The 13,479-nt window shown below is 38.4% G+C and overlaps 1 protein-coding gene across 2 annotated transcripts in view; it reads left to right on the top strand.

The window, feature by feature from the left end:
• Nucleotides 1-12,765, top strand: part of SLC15A2 (solute carrier family 15 member 2) — a 52,964-nt gene extending 40,199 nt beyond the window's left edge. For both annotated transcript variants that reach the window (XM_004606679.2, XM_055128394.1), the window contains exons 20-22: nt 10,448-10,594; nt 11,178-11,282; nt 11,595-12,765. In XM_004606679.2, the coding sequence (XP_004606736.2) occupies nt 10,448-10,594; nt 11,178-11,282; nt 11,595-11,771 (429 nt within the window). In that variant the 3' untranslated portion in view covers nt 11,772-12,765. The remainder of the gene's footprint in view (nt 1-10,447; nt 10,595-11,177; nt 11,283-11,594) is intronic.
• Nucleotides 12,766-13,479: the final 714 nt, after the last annotated feature.

Raw genomic sequence — 13,479 nt, 5'->3', positions numbered from 1 at the left:
GGGAATCCAACCCGGGTTGACCGCTTGCAGGGCAAATGCCCTACCCGCTCTACTATTGCTCCAGCCCCTACTTTGGTCACTGTTTCTTTTGACGTGCAGAAGCTTCTTAGTTTGATATAGTCCCATTTGTTTATGTTTGCTTCCACTTGCTTGGTCAGTGGTGTTTCATCCTTAACAATGCTTTTAGCTTCAAGGTCATGAAGAGTTCTGCCTACATTTTCCTCTATGTACCGTATAGATTCATGTCTGAATATTGAGGTCTTTAATCCACTTTGATCTGACTTTTGTGCCTGGCATTAGACAGAGGTCAGAGTTCATTTATTTGCAGGTAGCTATCCAGTTTTCCCAGCACCACTTGTTTTTTTTTGGTTTTGTTTTGTTTTTTTGCTTTTTGTGTCACACCTGGCGATGCACAGGGGTTACTCCTGGCTCTGCACTCAGGAATTACCCCTGGCGGCGCTCAAGGGACGATATGGGATGCTGGGATTTGAACCCGGGTCGGCTGCTTGCAAGGCAAACGCCCTACCCGCTGTGCTATCTCTCCAGCCCCCAGCACCACTTGTTGAAGAGGCTTTCCTTGTTTCACTTCACATTTCTTGCTCCTTTGTCAAAAATTAAGTGGTCATATATTTGGGAGTCTGTGACAGAATATTCAACTCTGTTCCATTGATCTGTGGGTCTTTTTTTAGCCCAATACCAGGCTGTTTTAATTATTACCGTTTTGTAGTACAGTTTGAAGTTGGGGAAGATGGCCACCCATCTTGTGCCATCTTATGCCAATTATGCCACCCATCTTCTTTTTCCCAAGTATTGCTTTAGCTATTTGTGTGGGTTTATTGTTTCATATGAATTTCAGGAGTGTTTTGTCTATTTCTTTAAAAAATGTCATAGGTATCCTGATAGGGACATCATTAAATTTGTATTGTGCTTTGGGCAGTATTGCTATTTTGATAATGTTAATCCTCTCTATCTATGAGCAGGAGATGTGCCTCATTTCCTAGTGTCCTCTTTTATTTCTTGAAGTAGTGTTTTGTAATTTTCCTTGTATAGGTCCTTCACCTCTTTGGTTAAACTGATTCTGAGGTACTTGATTTTCTGAGGTACTATTGTGAATGGGATTGCTTTTTAATGCCTCTTCTCTTTCATTATTTGTATATAAGAAAGCCATGGATTTTTGCTTGCCATGGGCTTGTGGTAGATGGTTTTGACTATATTGAGAAAAGTTCGTTCAATGCCCATTTTGCTGAGAGTTTTCATCATAAACAGGTACTGGATCTTGTCAAATGCTTTCTCTGCATCTATTGATATGATCAATATGGTTTTTGTTATTTTTAATTGATATGATGAATTACATTGATTAACTTGCCAATGTTAAGCCATCCTTGCATCCCTGGGATGAATCTTACTTGTTCGTGGTGTATGATCTTTTTGATGAGTCATTGGATTCTATTTGCTAATATTTTGTTGAGCATCTTTGCATCTGTGTTCATCAGGGATATCGGCCTGTAATTCTCTTTCTTTGTGGTATCTGTCTGCTTTTGGTATCAGGGTGATATTTGCTTCATAGGAATTGTTTGGAGGTGTTTTTGATACTACAATTTCCTGGAAAAACCTAAAGAGGATTGGGAGTAAGTCCTCTTTAAAGATTTGGAAGAATTCACTAGTGAATTCATCTGGGCCAGGACTTCTGTGCTTGGGGAGACTTTTTATTACTGTTTTAATTTCCTTGATGGGGATAGGTCTGTTAGGTATTCCAGATCTTCTTGGGTCAGCCTTGGGAGGCCATAGGAAGCCAGGAATTTATCCATTTCCTCAAGGTTTTTGTGTTTCGTGGCATAAAGCTTCTCAAAGTAATCCCTGAGGATCCTTTGAATTTCTGTAGTTTCTTTGGTGATGCCCCCCTTTATTTTTTATTTTGTGTATTAGGATTTTTCTCTCTTCATTTCTTTCTCTTTTTTTATTTATTTGTTTTTCATAAGTGAATCACCGTGAGGGTACAGTTACAGATTTATACATTTTTGTGCTCATGTTTCCCCCATACAAAGTTCGAGAACCCATCCCTTCACCAGTGCCCATTCTCCACCACCAGTAAACCCAGGGTCCCTCCCACCCTCCCCAGTCCCGTCTCCCCCCACCCCAAACTGCCACTATGGCAGGGTATTCCCTTTCGTTCTCTCTCTCTGATTAGGTGTTCTGGTTTGCAATAAAGGTGTTGAGCGGCCATTGTGTTCAGTCTCTAGTCTACATTCGGCACGTGTCACTCCTCCCCCGCATGACCTCCGACCACATTTTACTTGGTGTTCCCTTCTCTGAGTTGCCCAGAATGAGAGACCAGCCTCCAAGCCATGGAGCCAACCTCCTAGTACTTATTTCCACTATTCTTGGGTGTTAGACTCCTAGTCTATTATTCTATATTCCACATATGAGTGCAATCTTTCTATGTCTGTCTGTCTCTTTCTGACTCATTTCACTTAGCATGATACTTTCCATGCTGATCCACTTATATGCAAACTTTATGACCTCACTTTTTCTAACAGCTGCATAGTATTCCATTGTATAGATGTACCAAAGTTTCTTCAACCAGTCATCTGTTCTAGGGCACTCGGGTTTTTTCCAGATTCTGGCTATTGTAAACAGTGCTGCAATGAACATATAAGTGTAGATGTCATTTCGACTATACTTTTTTGCTCCTCTGGGATATATTCCCAGCAGTGGTATTGCTGGGTCAAATGGGAGCTCAACCTCTAGTTTCTTGAGAATCGTCCAAATTGTTTTCCAAAAGGGCTGAACTAGTCGGCATTCCCACCAGCAGTGTAGAAGGGTCCCTTTCTCCCCACATCCTCTCCAACAGCGGTTGCCTTTGTTCTTTTGGATGTGTGCTAGTCTCTGTGGTGTGAGGTGGTATCTCATGGTCATTTTGATCTGCATCTCTCTGATGATTGGTGATGCAGAGCACTTTTTCATGTGCCTTTTGGCCATTCGTATCTCTTCCTTGGAAAAGTTTCTGTTCATTTCTTCACCCCATTTTCTGATGGGGGGTCCGAAAATAGGCCACGCCCACTTTTGAGGCCACACCCCCTGCGGTGAGGACACACCCCTAACCAGCAGAATGGGGGGTGGTCAGGAACGGACGGCAGCCCAAAGGTGCCAGGCGGGGGTGGAGGCGGCGGGGCAAGCCCCAAACTGCGGGCAGTCTCTTCATTTTTTTGTGAATCTTGCTAGAGGTTTATCGATCTTGTTTATATTCTTGAAGAACCAGCTCTTGGTTTCATTGATCTTTTGGATTGTTTTTTGGGTTTCCATCTCATTAATTTCTGCTCTGAGTTTTAATATTTCCTTCCTTCTATTCCGATTTGGCTCCTTTTGTTGGTCATTCTACAAGCTCTTAATCTGTGAGGTTAGAATACTTATGTGGGCTCCTTCCTCCTTCCTGAGAAATGCTTGTAGAGCTATTAACTTTCCTCTTAACACTGCTTTTACTGTGTCCCATAAGTTTTGGTAACTCGTGTCCTCATTTTTGTTCATTTCCAGGAATCTTTTGATTTCCTCTTTGATTTGCTTTCTGGGCTCTTGTTGTTTAAGAGTGAGCTGTTTAATTTCCAGGTGTTTGATTTCATTTTCTGTTTGTGTGTGTGATTTACTTCTATTTTTAGAGCATCCTGGTCTGAGAAGATCGTTGAGACCTTCTCTGTCTTCTTAATTTTATGGAGGTATGCTTTGTGGCTCAGCATTTGGTCTATTTTGGAGAATGTCACATACACACTGGAGAAGAATCTGTATTCAGCTTTTTGAGGATGAAGTGTCCTATATAACTACTAAGCCCCTTTCTTCTATTTCTTCCCCAGTTAAAGTATATCCTTACTAAGCTTGAGTCTGGTTGATCTATTGAGAAGTGATAAAGCGATGTTGAAATATCCCACTAGTATTGTGTTGCTATCAATGTCTTTCTTCAAGTCTATGGTAATTGTTTTAAGTACTTTGCTGGTCCCTCAATAGGTGCATATACATTTAGTAATCTAAGTTCTTCCTGCTGTACAGATCATTGATCAATTAAAAGTGACCTTCACTGTCCCTTGTGACTATCTTAAGTCTGAAATCAATGTATTCTGATACCAAGAAAGGCCACCCCAGCAGCTTTTTAATGGGAGTTGTTTACCTGTATGATTGTTTTCCAGCCTTTGACATTAGTTTGTATTTGCTCTGACTGTTGAGATGTGTTTCTTGCAGACAGCAGAATGTTGGGTTTAATTTTCTGATCCATCATGCCACTCTGTGTCTTTTACTTGGTGCGTTTAGCCCATTGATATTGAGAGAGATTATTGTTATGGGGTTTTGTTCCATCTTTCTGCCAAAGTATGGTGTATTTGAGGAGCCTGTTTTGTCTTAATGTAGCCTGTTTAGTTTTTCTTGTAACCATGGTTTTGAGTCTATGAAATTCCTGAGCTGTTGTTTATCTGTGAAACTGTGTGTTGTTCCTTCTGTTATGGATGAGAGTCTAGCTGGTAAAGTATTTTTGCTGAGGCAGTTATTTCATTTAGTTTTTTCACTATATCCCACCACTGTTAGAATTCTGGCCCTGAGGGTTTCAACAGATAAGTTGGCTGTGAATCTTAAGATATTCCTTTATAGGCAAGTTCTTTCTTTGATCTTGCTGCTTTCAGAATTTCGTCTCTATTTAAATTTTTTTTCATTTTGATCAGGATGTGTCTAGGGGTATTTTTATTTGGATTTCTTCTAGCTGGTACCCTTCGGGTATCCTGAGTGTGGTCACATGTCTTCATCAGTTCTGGGAATGTTGTAACAATGATGTCTTTGACGGTTTCTTCTTCGTCAGAGTTTTTTCTTTTCCCTCTGGGACTCCAGTAATTTTTATGTTATTCCTCTTGGCTTCATCCCAATCTTCTCTTGACATCTGTTCGAGGATTGTGAGTCTATTTTCCATTTTCTGTGCTTTTCTGAAGTCTATGCACATCATCTTAAAGTTACTGATTCTGTTCTCAGCAGCTGTTACTCTGCTGCTGAGGTCTTCCACTGAATTTTCCAATTTGCTTACCATGTTTTTCAAATCTGACATTTTTAATTTAAAACATTTAAAGTTCAAGGGATTTCACCAAAGCTGTCGTCTTAATATTTATCTTTTCTTCTTCTTCTTCTTCTTCTTCTTCTTCTTCTTCTTCTTCTTCTTCTTCTTCTTCTTCTTCTTCTTCTTCTTCTTCTTCTTTCTTCTTCTTCTTCTTCTTCTTCTTCTTCTTCTCCTTCTCCTTCTCCTTCTTCTTCTTCTCCTTCTCCTTCTCCTTCTTCTTCTTCCTTTTCCTTCTTCTTCTTCTTCTTCTTCTTCTTCTTCTTCTTCTTCTTCTTCTTCTTCTTCTTCTTCTTCTTCTTCTTCTCCTTCTCCTTCTCCTTCTCCTTCTCCTTCTCCTTCTCCTTCTCCTTCTCCTTCTTCTTCTTCCTTCTTCTTCTTCTTCTTCTTCTTCCTCCTCCTCCTCCTCCTTCCTCCTCCTCCTCCTCCTCCTCCTCCTCCTCCTCCTCCTTCTTCTTCTTCTTCTTCTTCTTCTTCTTCTTCTTCTTCTTCTTCTTCTTCTTCTTCTTCTTCTTCTTCTTCCTTCTTCTTCTTCTACTTCTTCTTTTTCTTCTTCTTCTTCTTCTTCTTCTTCTTCTTCTTCTTCTTCTTCTTCTTCTTCTTCTTCCTCTTCTTCCTCTTCTTCCTCTCCTCCTTATTCTCCTCCTCCTCCACCTCCTTCTCCTTCTCCTTCTTCTCCTTCTCCACCTCCTTCTCCTCCTCCTCCTCCTTCTCCTCCTCCTTCATCCTCCTCCTCCTCCTCCTCCATCTTCTCCTCCTCTTTCATTCTCCTCCTCCTCCTCCTACTTCTTCATCCTCCTCCTCCCTCCCTCTATGGGTCACAACTGGCAATGCTCAGGGGTTACTCCTGGCTCTGAACTCAAGAATTACTCTTGGTGGTGTTCAGGGGGCCAGATGGGATGCTGGGAATCAAACCCCAGGTCAGCTGCATGGGAAGTATTTGCCCTACCCACTGTACTATTGCTTTAGCCCCACGGATTCCTTATATTTCTTTTTTTATTTTATTTTATTATTTTTTAAAATTTTATCACCATGTGGAAAGTTACAAAGTTTATGTCTCAGTTATACCGTATTCAAACACCATCCCTTCACCAGTGCCCATATTCCACCATCAAAATCCCCGGTATACCCCCGCCCCCACCCCAACTGTATAACTGATGAATTTCACTTCATTTTCTCTTCACCTTGATTACGTTCCATATTTCAACACAAAACTCACTATTGTTGTTGGAGTTATACCCCCAAACAAGATAGCCCTACTAAGGAAGCATTTGATAATTAGTTTTCCATTAAAAGATTGTATGTTTTCAGGTTTTAGAAAAGGTCGCGTGGCCGCTATTGCGGCCGCGCTGCTCGGATGTGTCCCAGTCCCGAATCCCGGAGCCGTGTTAGTTGCTGCTCAGTGTCGCCAGGGCTCCATCTGGAGAAGGTGTGCAGGCTCCATCTGGAGAAGGTGTCCGGCTCCCTGGTGTTGTTGGCCCCAATTCAGGTCCGGAGCATTTTCCGGGCCGCGTTGCTCACCAGAATGCCTCTCCTTATATTTCTTTAAAAAAACCTTTTGGGCAGAAGAGGTGGTAAAATGGTAGAGAACATACCTGCATGTGTGAGAGTCTAAGTTTAATCTGCAGCACTACCAAAAAAAAATCAGATTTTTGTAATAGGTATCATTGTGTTGATGGACATGAACTTTAGTGGTTGTACCCTTTTGATGAAGTTGGTATTGTATAGTTTGTTATAGTTACCATGATTTCCATATATCCTGCTTTAATTATCTACTTAATTGTGACCATTTTATATTGATTGAATACATGACCTTGACTTAAAGCTTATGTCCTATTCTGCTCTTATGTTAAGAAAACACAAACACAAACATATACCCACATATTTTTAAATATATTTACTAGAACAAAGTTAATCTTTTTGTACCTAATATCCATTTGACTCAGAGAGTCAGAATTTGTCCTTCAAGTTCTAACTCTGCATATTTTTTACAGCATGCCAGTGTTCTTAAGGAACAGCTTTTTCCACTTAACTTTAAATTTTTTTTAATTTTGCATTTTATGTCACTACCTATTGAGATATTACATCTCAATATGTAGTAAAAACTAACAATGGTTTTACTCTAAGTAATATTATCATTAAATTTTTATTCTATTTATAATTACAATATTTGTGGAAATAATCATATAAATAAAATCAGCCAAACAACTAAACCTTGCACATAGTAAAAAAAATAAAAATGGAAAAAGATTAGAGAATCACCATATTTGATCATAACAAAAATTGACTCTGAAATAATTATTTCTGACTAAATTTTAAAAACTTTAAAAAATATTTTAATTGGGATATACAGTTGTGAAGTTATTCATAATTGAGTTTCTTTGTGTGACTGAAACTCAATTATGAATAATGAGTGCACAATTCCCTCCACCAGTGTCCCCAGTTTCACTTTCAAGCAACCCAAGCAATCTCTCCCCACCCCCACTTTGCCCCTGTCCCACATCCTGCTTCTATGGCAGACACTTCCCCCTCCCCCTTCCGCGCGCGTGTGTGTGTGTGTGTGTGTGTGTGTGTGTTTCTGTTTCTCTCTTGCTCTCTCATTCTCTCTTGTTTTCCTTTCAGACAATGTGCTTTGCAGTACTATTACTTAGAGGGTATCAGTATAAAGTATCATTTTGCCTCCCTTCAACACTCAGTTTTTGTTTAACTAAAATTTTGTAGAAAAATCATCTACTTGGAGTCCCATTGATATGACTAGTGTTAGAGTGCCTTCTTTAAGTGTGGGGGCATCACTATCATCAGAGCTGTTTCACAAGCCTAGTACAATTCCAGAGGCACTGTCATTTGTAAGTCTGGTATCACAGCTAAAGTGTGGGATCTTTAACATACACTACAATTAAGGTGTACCACCTCTCGTCATAACAACAAAGGGAAGGAAGGGAGAAAATTGTGTATTTTATTTTGTGAAACTTGAATGTATAAAATTAAAGTTAAAAATGGGGTGCATGGAAAAATGTTCAACTTAACTTACAATTAGGGAAAAGCAAATTGTAGGGAAAAGCAAGATTAGGGAAAAGCAAATTAGGGAAAAGCAAGATCACTTACCACCTGTGAGATTTTTTTTTATGTCAAAAAAACTAGAAACAGAACATGTGGCTGGGAGTGTGGAAAAAAAAGTAACTCTTAGACACTTAGTAAAAGTGTAAATTGATGCAACTTCTATGGAAGGAGAATCCTTAAAAAAAAAAGAAGAGAAAAGATAGAAATACAATTGGATCCAGTAATACAACTCCTAGGTGTTAACTTAAAGTATATGAAAAAATTTATTGAAAAATACACCTCTATGTTTAAAGTAACATAATTCATAGTTTATGGTCAAGGCATAGAAACAACCTAGTTGCTTGTTGGTGGATGATTGGATAAAAAAATGGTGTAATATATGGACTCACGGGAATTACATGCAACTATTAAAAACTGTCACTGTTACTGTCACTATCATCCCCTTGCTCATCAATTTGCTCGAGCGGGCACCAGTAACGTCTGATTGTGAGAATTATTGTTATTGTTTTTGGCATATCGAATACACCACGGGTAGCTTGCCAGGCTTTGCCCTGTGGGCATGATACTCTCGGTAGCTTGCTGGGCTCTCCGAGAGGGGTGGAGGAATCTAACTCGAGTTGGCTGAGTGCAAGGCGAACGCCCTACCCGTTAAATGTTTTTTTGTGGTGCTGGTGATTGAACTCAGGACCTCACATATGCAAGACAAATGCTCTACTGCTGAGTCACATCCTCAGAGAAAGAAAGAAAGAAAGAAAGAAAGAAAGAAAGAAAGAAAGAAAGAAAGAAAGAAAGAAAGAAAGAAAGGAAGGAAGGAAGGAAGGAAGGAAGGAAGGAAGGAAGGAAGGAAGGAAGGAAGGAAGGAAGGAAGGAAGGAAGAAACTATGCCATGCCATGGAATTTGTATCATGATGAAGGAAACTTGAAGTGATTATGCAAAACAAAATGAGTAAAAAGTAAAAACAGGTAGGGGTATAGCTCAAAGGTTAGTGCTCATGCAGTATGACTGGGTATGATTCCTGACACTGCACAGCCCCATCAGGAACCACCAGGAACAATGCTGAGCAACAAGCTGAGAGTAGTCCTCTGAGCATTCTGTGTATGGTCCTCAAACAAACAAAAAATGAAAACAGGGAAAGAGAGATAATACAAATAGTAAAGCAGACACAGGGCATGTGCTAGACTCTGGGCTCAGTAGCCAGCACTGCATGGTCTGGTCACTGTCCTCCAGGATTGGGTAATATTTAGGCTCCCACCACCTTGAGCACCACTGGGTGCGGGTCCTTTAAAAAAGTAAAAGATAATTATCATATGGTATCTCTCAACTATAAAATATAAATAGCCAGTTCACAATAAAAAATCTTTGAGACTATGAAAAATGTAGTGAATATCAGATGGAAAGGGTGTAGTGAATATCAGATGGAAAGGGGAAGGGAGTGGTAGAAAAGGTAGAAAGGTCAATTTGATAATAAACGTTGGCCTAAAACTTTGGTGATACGTGTAATATATTCATATCATGGGAAAAGCTGTAATAAATGGCAAATCAACAATAATTCATTTTAAAATTATTTTAAAAAACTGTGACAATAATTAGAATTAAGAATATCAGGTACTCGGGGCTGGAGTGATAGCACAGCAGGTAGGGCGTTTGCCTTGCACGCGGCCAACCCGGCATCCTATATGGTCCCCTGAGCACCGCCAAGGGTAATTCCTGAGTGAAAATCCAGGAGTAACCCCTGTGCATTGCTGGGTGTAACCCAAAAAAGAAAAAAAAACAAAAACAAAAAACAAACAAACAACCAAAAAGAATATCAGGTACTTGTTGTTACAGATTTTTAAAAATTAATCAAAATCTTTAAGGATTCACAAAAAATAATTATTTCAGTTCAAAGTAATTTTAGTAAAGTAAAAATATAAATGGAATTTTTTAGTTTATATATACATAGAAACTTGAATAAGAAGTCAAATTTTTATGAGTAATCTTATTGAAAACTGATTGTATAATTCAGATGCTATTTTATGTGGGATCAAAATACCCAAAATACCCAATGGTTTTAAATAGTGCTAATATAAACCATAGTATTAATCTTTTCTGGCATTTTAGGATTTTGTCAACAATGGTATTTGACAGAGCCTTAGCTAGTGAGTACAATATTATCAAAAGTAATTTCAAAATGCTTAAGTTGTGTAGAAATTACCCACTCTGAAAATTCAAAAAGATGACTATAAAACAAAGAGGAAATGGCTATTATTTTATTCAGAAATATTTGCTCAGAGCACTGACAGCCTATTTCTTCTTTCCTTACTAAGAGTACCCATCAGGGTCCTCAGATCTGGAAGATGGAAGATAGTCCAGCCAACAAAATGTCTATCATGTGGCAACTACCACAATATGCCTTGGTTACAGCTGCAGAAGTCATGTTCTCAGTCACAGGACTTGAATTTTCTTACTCTCAGGTATGTTTACGCAAGTGAAAAATGAAGGTGAAGGCACTACTCAAAGAGGACAGAGAGTTTTGATCCTGATGCTGTCTTAAGCAGATATGTGAGCACAGCCAATACTGCCATATTTTTTGGCCTTGGGTTCCTTCTATATAACCCTGAATAAAGAGTCATCTTAATACCCAGGATCCTGGCGCTGCAGCATTTGATCATGCCAGTGCATCTGTTTGGGATCTAAGAACAGATCAAGATTGATAGTAAGAGTCATAGATCAAACCATCCCTCTTGAAGTGTTGGCTGCACAATCTTGTATGACATTAAGCAAAAAATAATTATCTCTTTAATGCTATATATACAAAAAATAAGAACAACAATCTCAGGATTATAATGGGGATTATATGATATACTAAATGAAAGTGTATGATTAAGATCTCCATTTTACAATTTCTGTTAACGCTTAGTCAATGCCATGGCTAAGTTTAGCAGGGCAAATTAGGATCTGGAAGCTTAATTTATAGGAAAAGTTTTCTGAATGAATACTTGGTTCATATGGGTGTTGCAGGGCATTTATTTACTCACAAACATATGTGCTCTCTAGGCTCCTACTAGCATGAAGTCTGTTCTCCAGGCAGCCTGGTTATTGACGGTTGCAGTTGGGAATATCATCGTTCTTGTTGTGGCACAGTTCAGTGGCCTGGTGCAGGTATGGATCTGAGGAAAGTAGGGACAGTGTCTACCTAGGATTTCCCTTCCAACAACTTCTACTTCCCCTATGTCTCAGCCTCTCACTCAGCTCTATAATGTGACATGAGTTAGATTTGTACAGACTTTACCTCGAAATCATACATATACGTGGCAATACTGGCCACTGTGAACAATAAGACAGGAGATAGCAATTTTCTAACCAAACTTTTCTAAACAACAACCTTGAGATTGTCTCCTCCCAGTACTCATCTTATGAAGATTCTTTTAATTTCAGGTTTTCTATATTCTTTTTGTGTATTTGTTCCTACAGTGGGCTGAATTCATTTTATTTTCCTGCCTCCTTCTGGTGGTCTGCCTGATCTTCTCCATCATGGGATACTACTACGTTCCTGTGAAGTCAAAGGATACTCAGGGGGCAGCAGATAATCAGAACTCTCATACCCAAGGCAACATGATCAACTTGGAAATCAAGAAGACGAAGCTCTAATGTTTCACGGATTCTTCCATGGCTCCAATTCCTGACTGGTCTAGTTATAAAAGCAGTTCTAGGACTTGGTTTTCCAGTACATTAAAGAGTAGGCTCTCTTACCCTTTATGTCTTCCCATCTATTCCCATTTATAGATTCTATGACTTCTCATCTCTCTGTGAACTCAGTAAGTCTTGTTTACTGTTGCTGAAATCAGCCTTATGTCACCAAATGACCATAAAAAGCAAAGATATATAATTGAGATGTTTCTCTGTGTATGGACACAGTTAATGTGCAAATTCCTTTTAATGCCTTCAATCTGATATTCTCACCTTTTGAGGTATGGTTTTAAGGGGGAAATTGCAAAATATCTGAAAAATGGTAATTATATTCTGTTCACAAAGATAAAAAATTCATGTGCCTCTTGTGATTTGGTCCAGGTACTAGTTTTTAGGTGTTCAGATTTATTAAGATCTTAGTAAAATTTTATACCTTTGATCAAAGAACACAGAATAACATTTTTAACACACAGGAGAATATATATTGTCTTGATAATTTTAGTAGCTAATCTGTAAACCCAAACATCTTATTTTTTAGTACTGATACATCTTCAGAAACCAAATTAAGTAGGGTGAACATTGGTTAGCATGGTACTGAAAAAACAGAACAGGTATAGATTGTAAAAATCCAGAGTGCCATCCTTCTGTTTCGTACATTCTTAAGCACTCCATACAGTATTTCAGCTCTGGATTATAACCCCTCCAGTAATTATATAAACACTATGTATAATGTTAAAATTTTGTCTTTTCAATGTTGTTAGCCAACTTTGTCTTGAACTTGAACTTTGTCTTGAACTATTCATGTCTTAATAGAAACAGTTATTTAATAACAAGAATATTTTTATGAATCCAGCTTTCTTTTTATTATTCTCTTCAGCCTCAAAATGAGTTGCTCTGTTTTGATGATTATTCTCATGTATGACTTTTTCCATAATTAAAACATGACGTACCTTCACTTTGGCCTAAGAATTTTCCACTTATTAAAAAAAATCCTTAGATTGAGCATTTAAAATGATGATATGCAATAGAGGGCATGGTTTCTTATGAGGGTCCTACCAAAATATGGGAGCTACAGGGAGAAGAGTTTTTGCTTTTTCTGTGTTGATAAAAGAAAAATTGAAAAATATTACATCACAGATAGCGTAACGGTGGAAAACACATTGCAGTGCCTTGCTAGGAAAAAAGAGAACTACCAGCGCTACTGAACCTCATTTACGTTGTTTTTACTGTATTATTATTATCATCATCATTATTATTATTACTTAGAACTGTGGTGCGTCTCACATTGTAAATCTTACAAATAAACAAAGTTTTTCTAGTTTACAAGTATTATTTAGCATCAATTACCAGTATTATATAAGTGTACAAAAACAACATCACTCACTTTTCTCAAATATCTTGATGTGACCCTGGTGGCAATCCTTCAGGACATTCTGTTCTCTTTTTTTTTTAAGCTACCTCTTGGAGATAAATTAATTTTTTCTTATAAAGTTTAATTTTAAGTTTAATTTTATTTATTTTTATTTTGGGCACCTGGTTTTATTACCAAGGTTTCATGCAAGAGCTATTCTAGTATAACACCCCTCAATAAGGTGTCTGCTTCTCTTCACCAATGCCCCAGTATCCTTCACCCACCTCCTCTCCCTGTGTTCAGTTTTCTAGTAAAGAC

This window comes from Sorex araneus, chromosome 2 (genome assembly GCF_027595985.1).
Source record: "Sorex araneus isolate mSorAra2 chromosome 2, mSorAra2.pri, whole genome shotgun sequence".
Taxonomy (NCBI): domain Eukaryota; kingdom Metazoa; phylum Chordata; class Mammalia; order Eulipotyphla; family Soricidae; genus Sorex; species Sorex araneus.
This window is presented reverse-complemented; position numbering and strand designations above follow the sequence as displayed.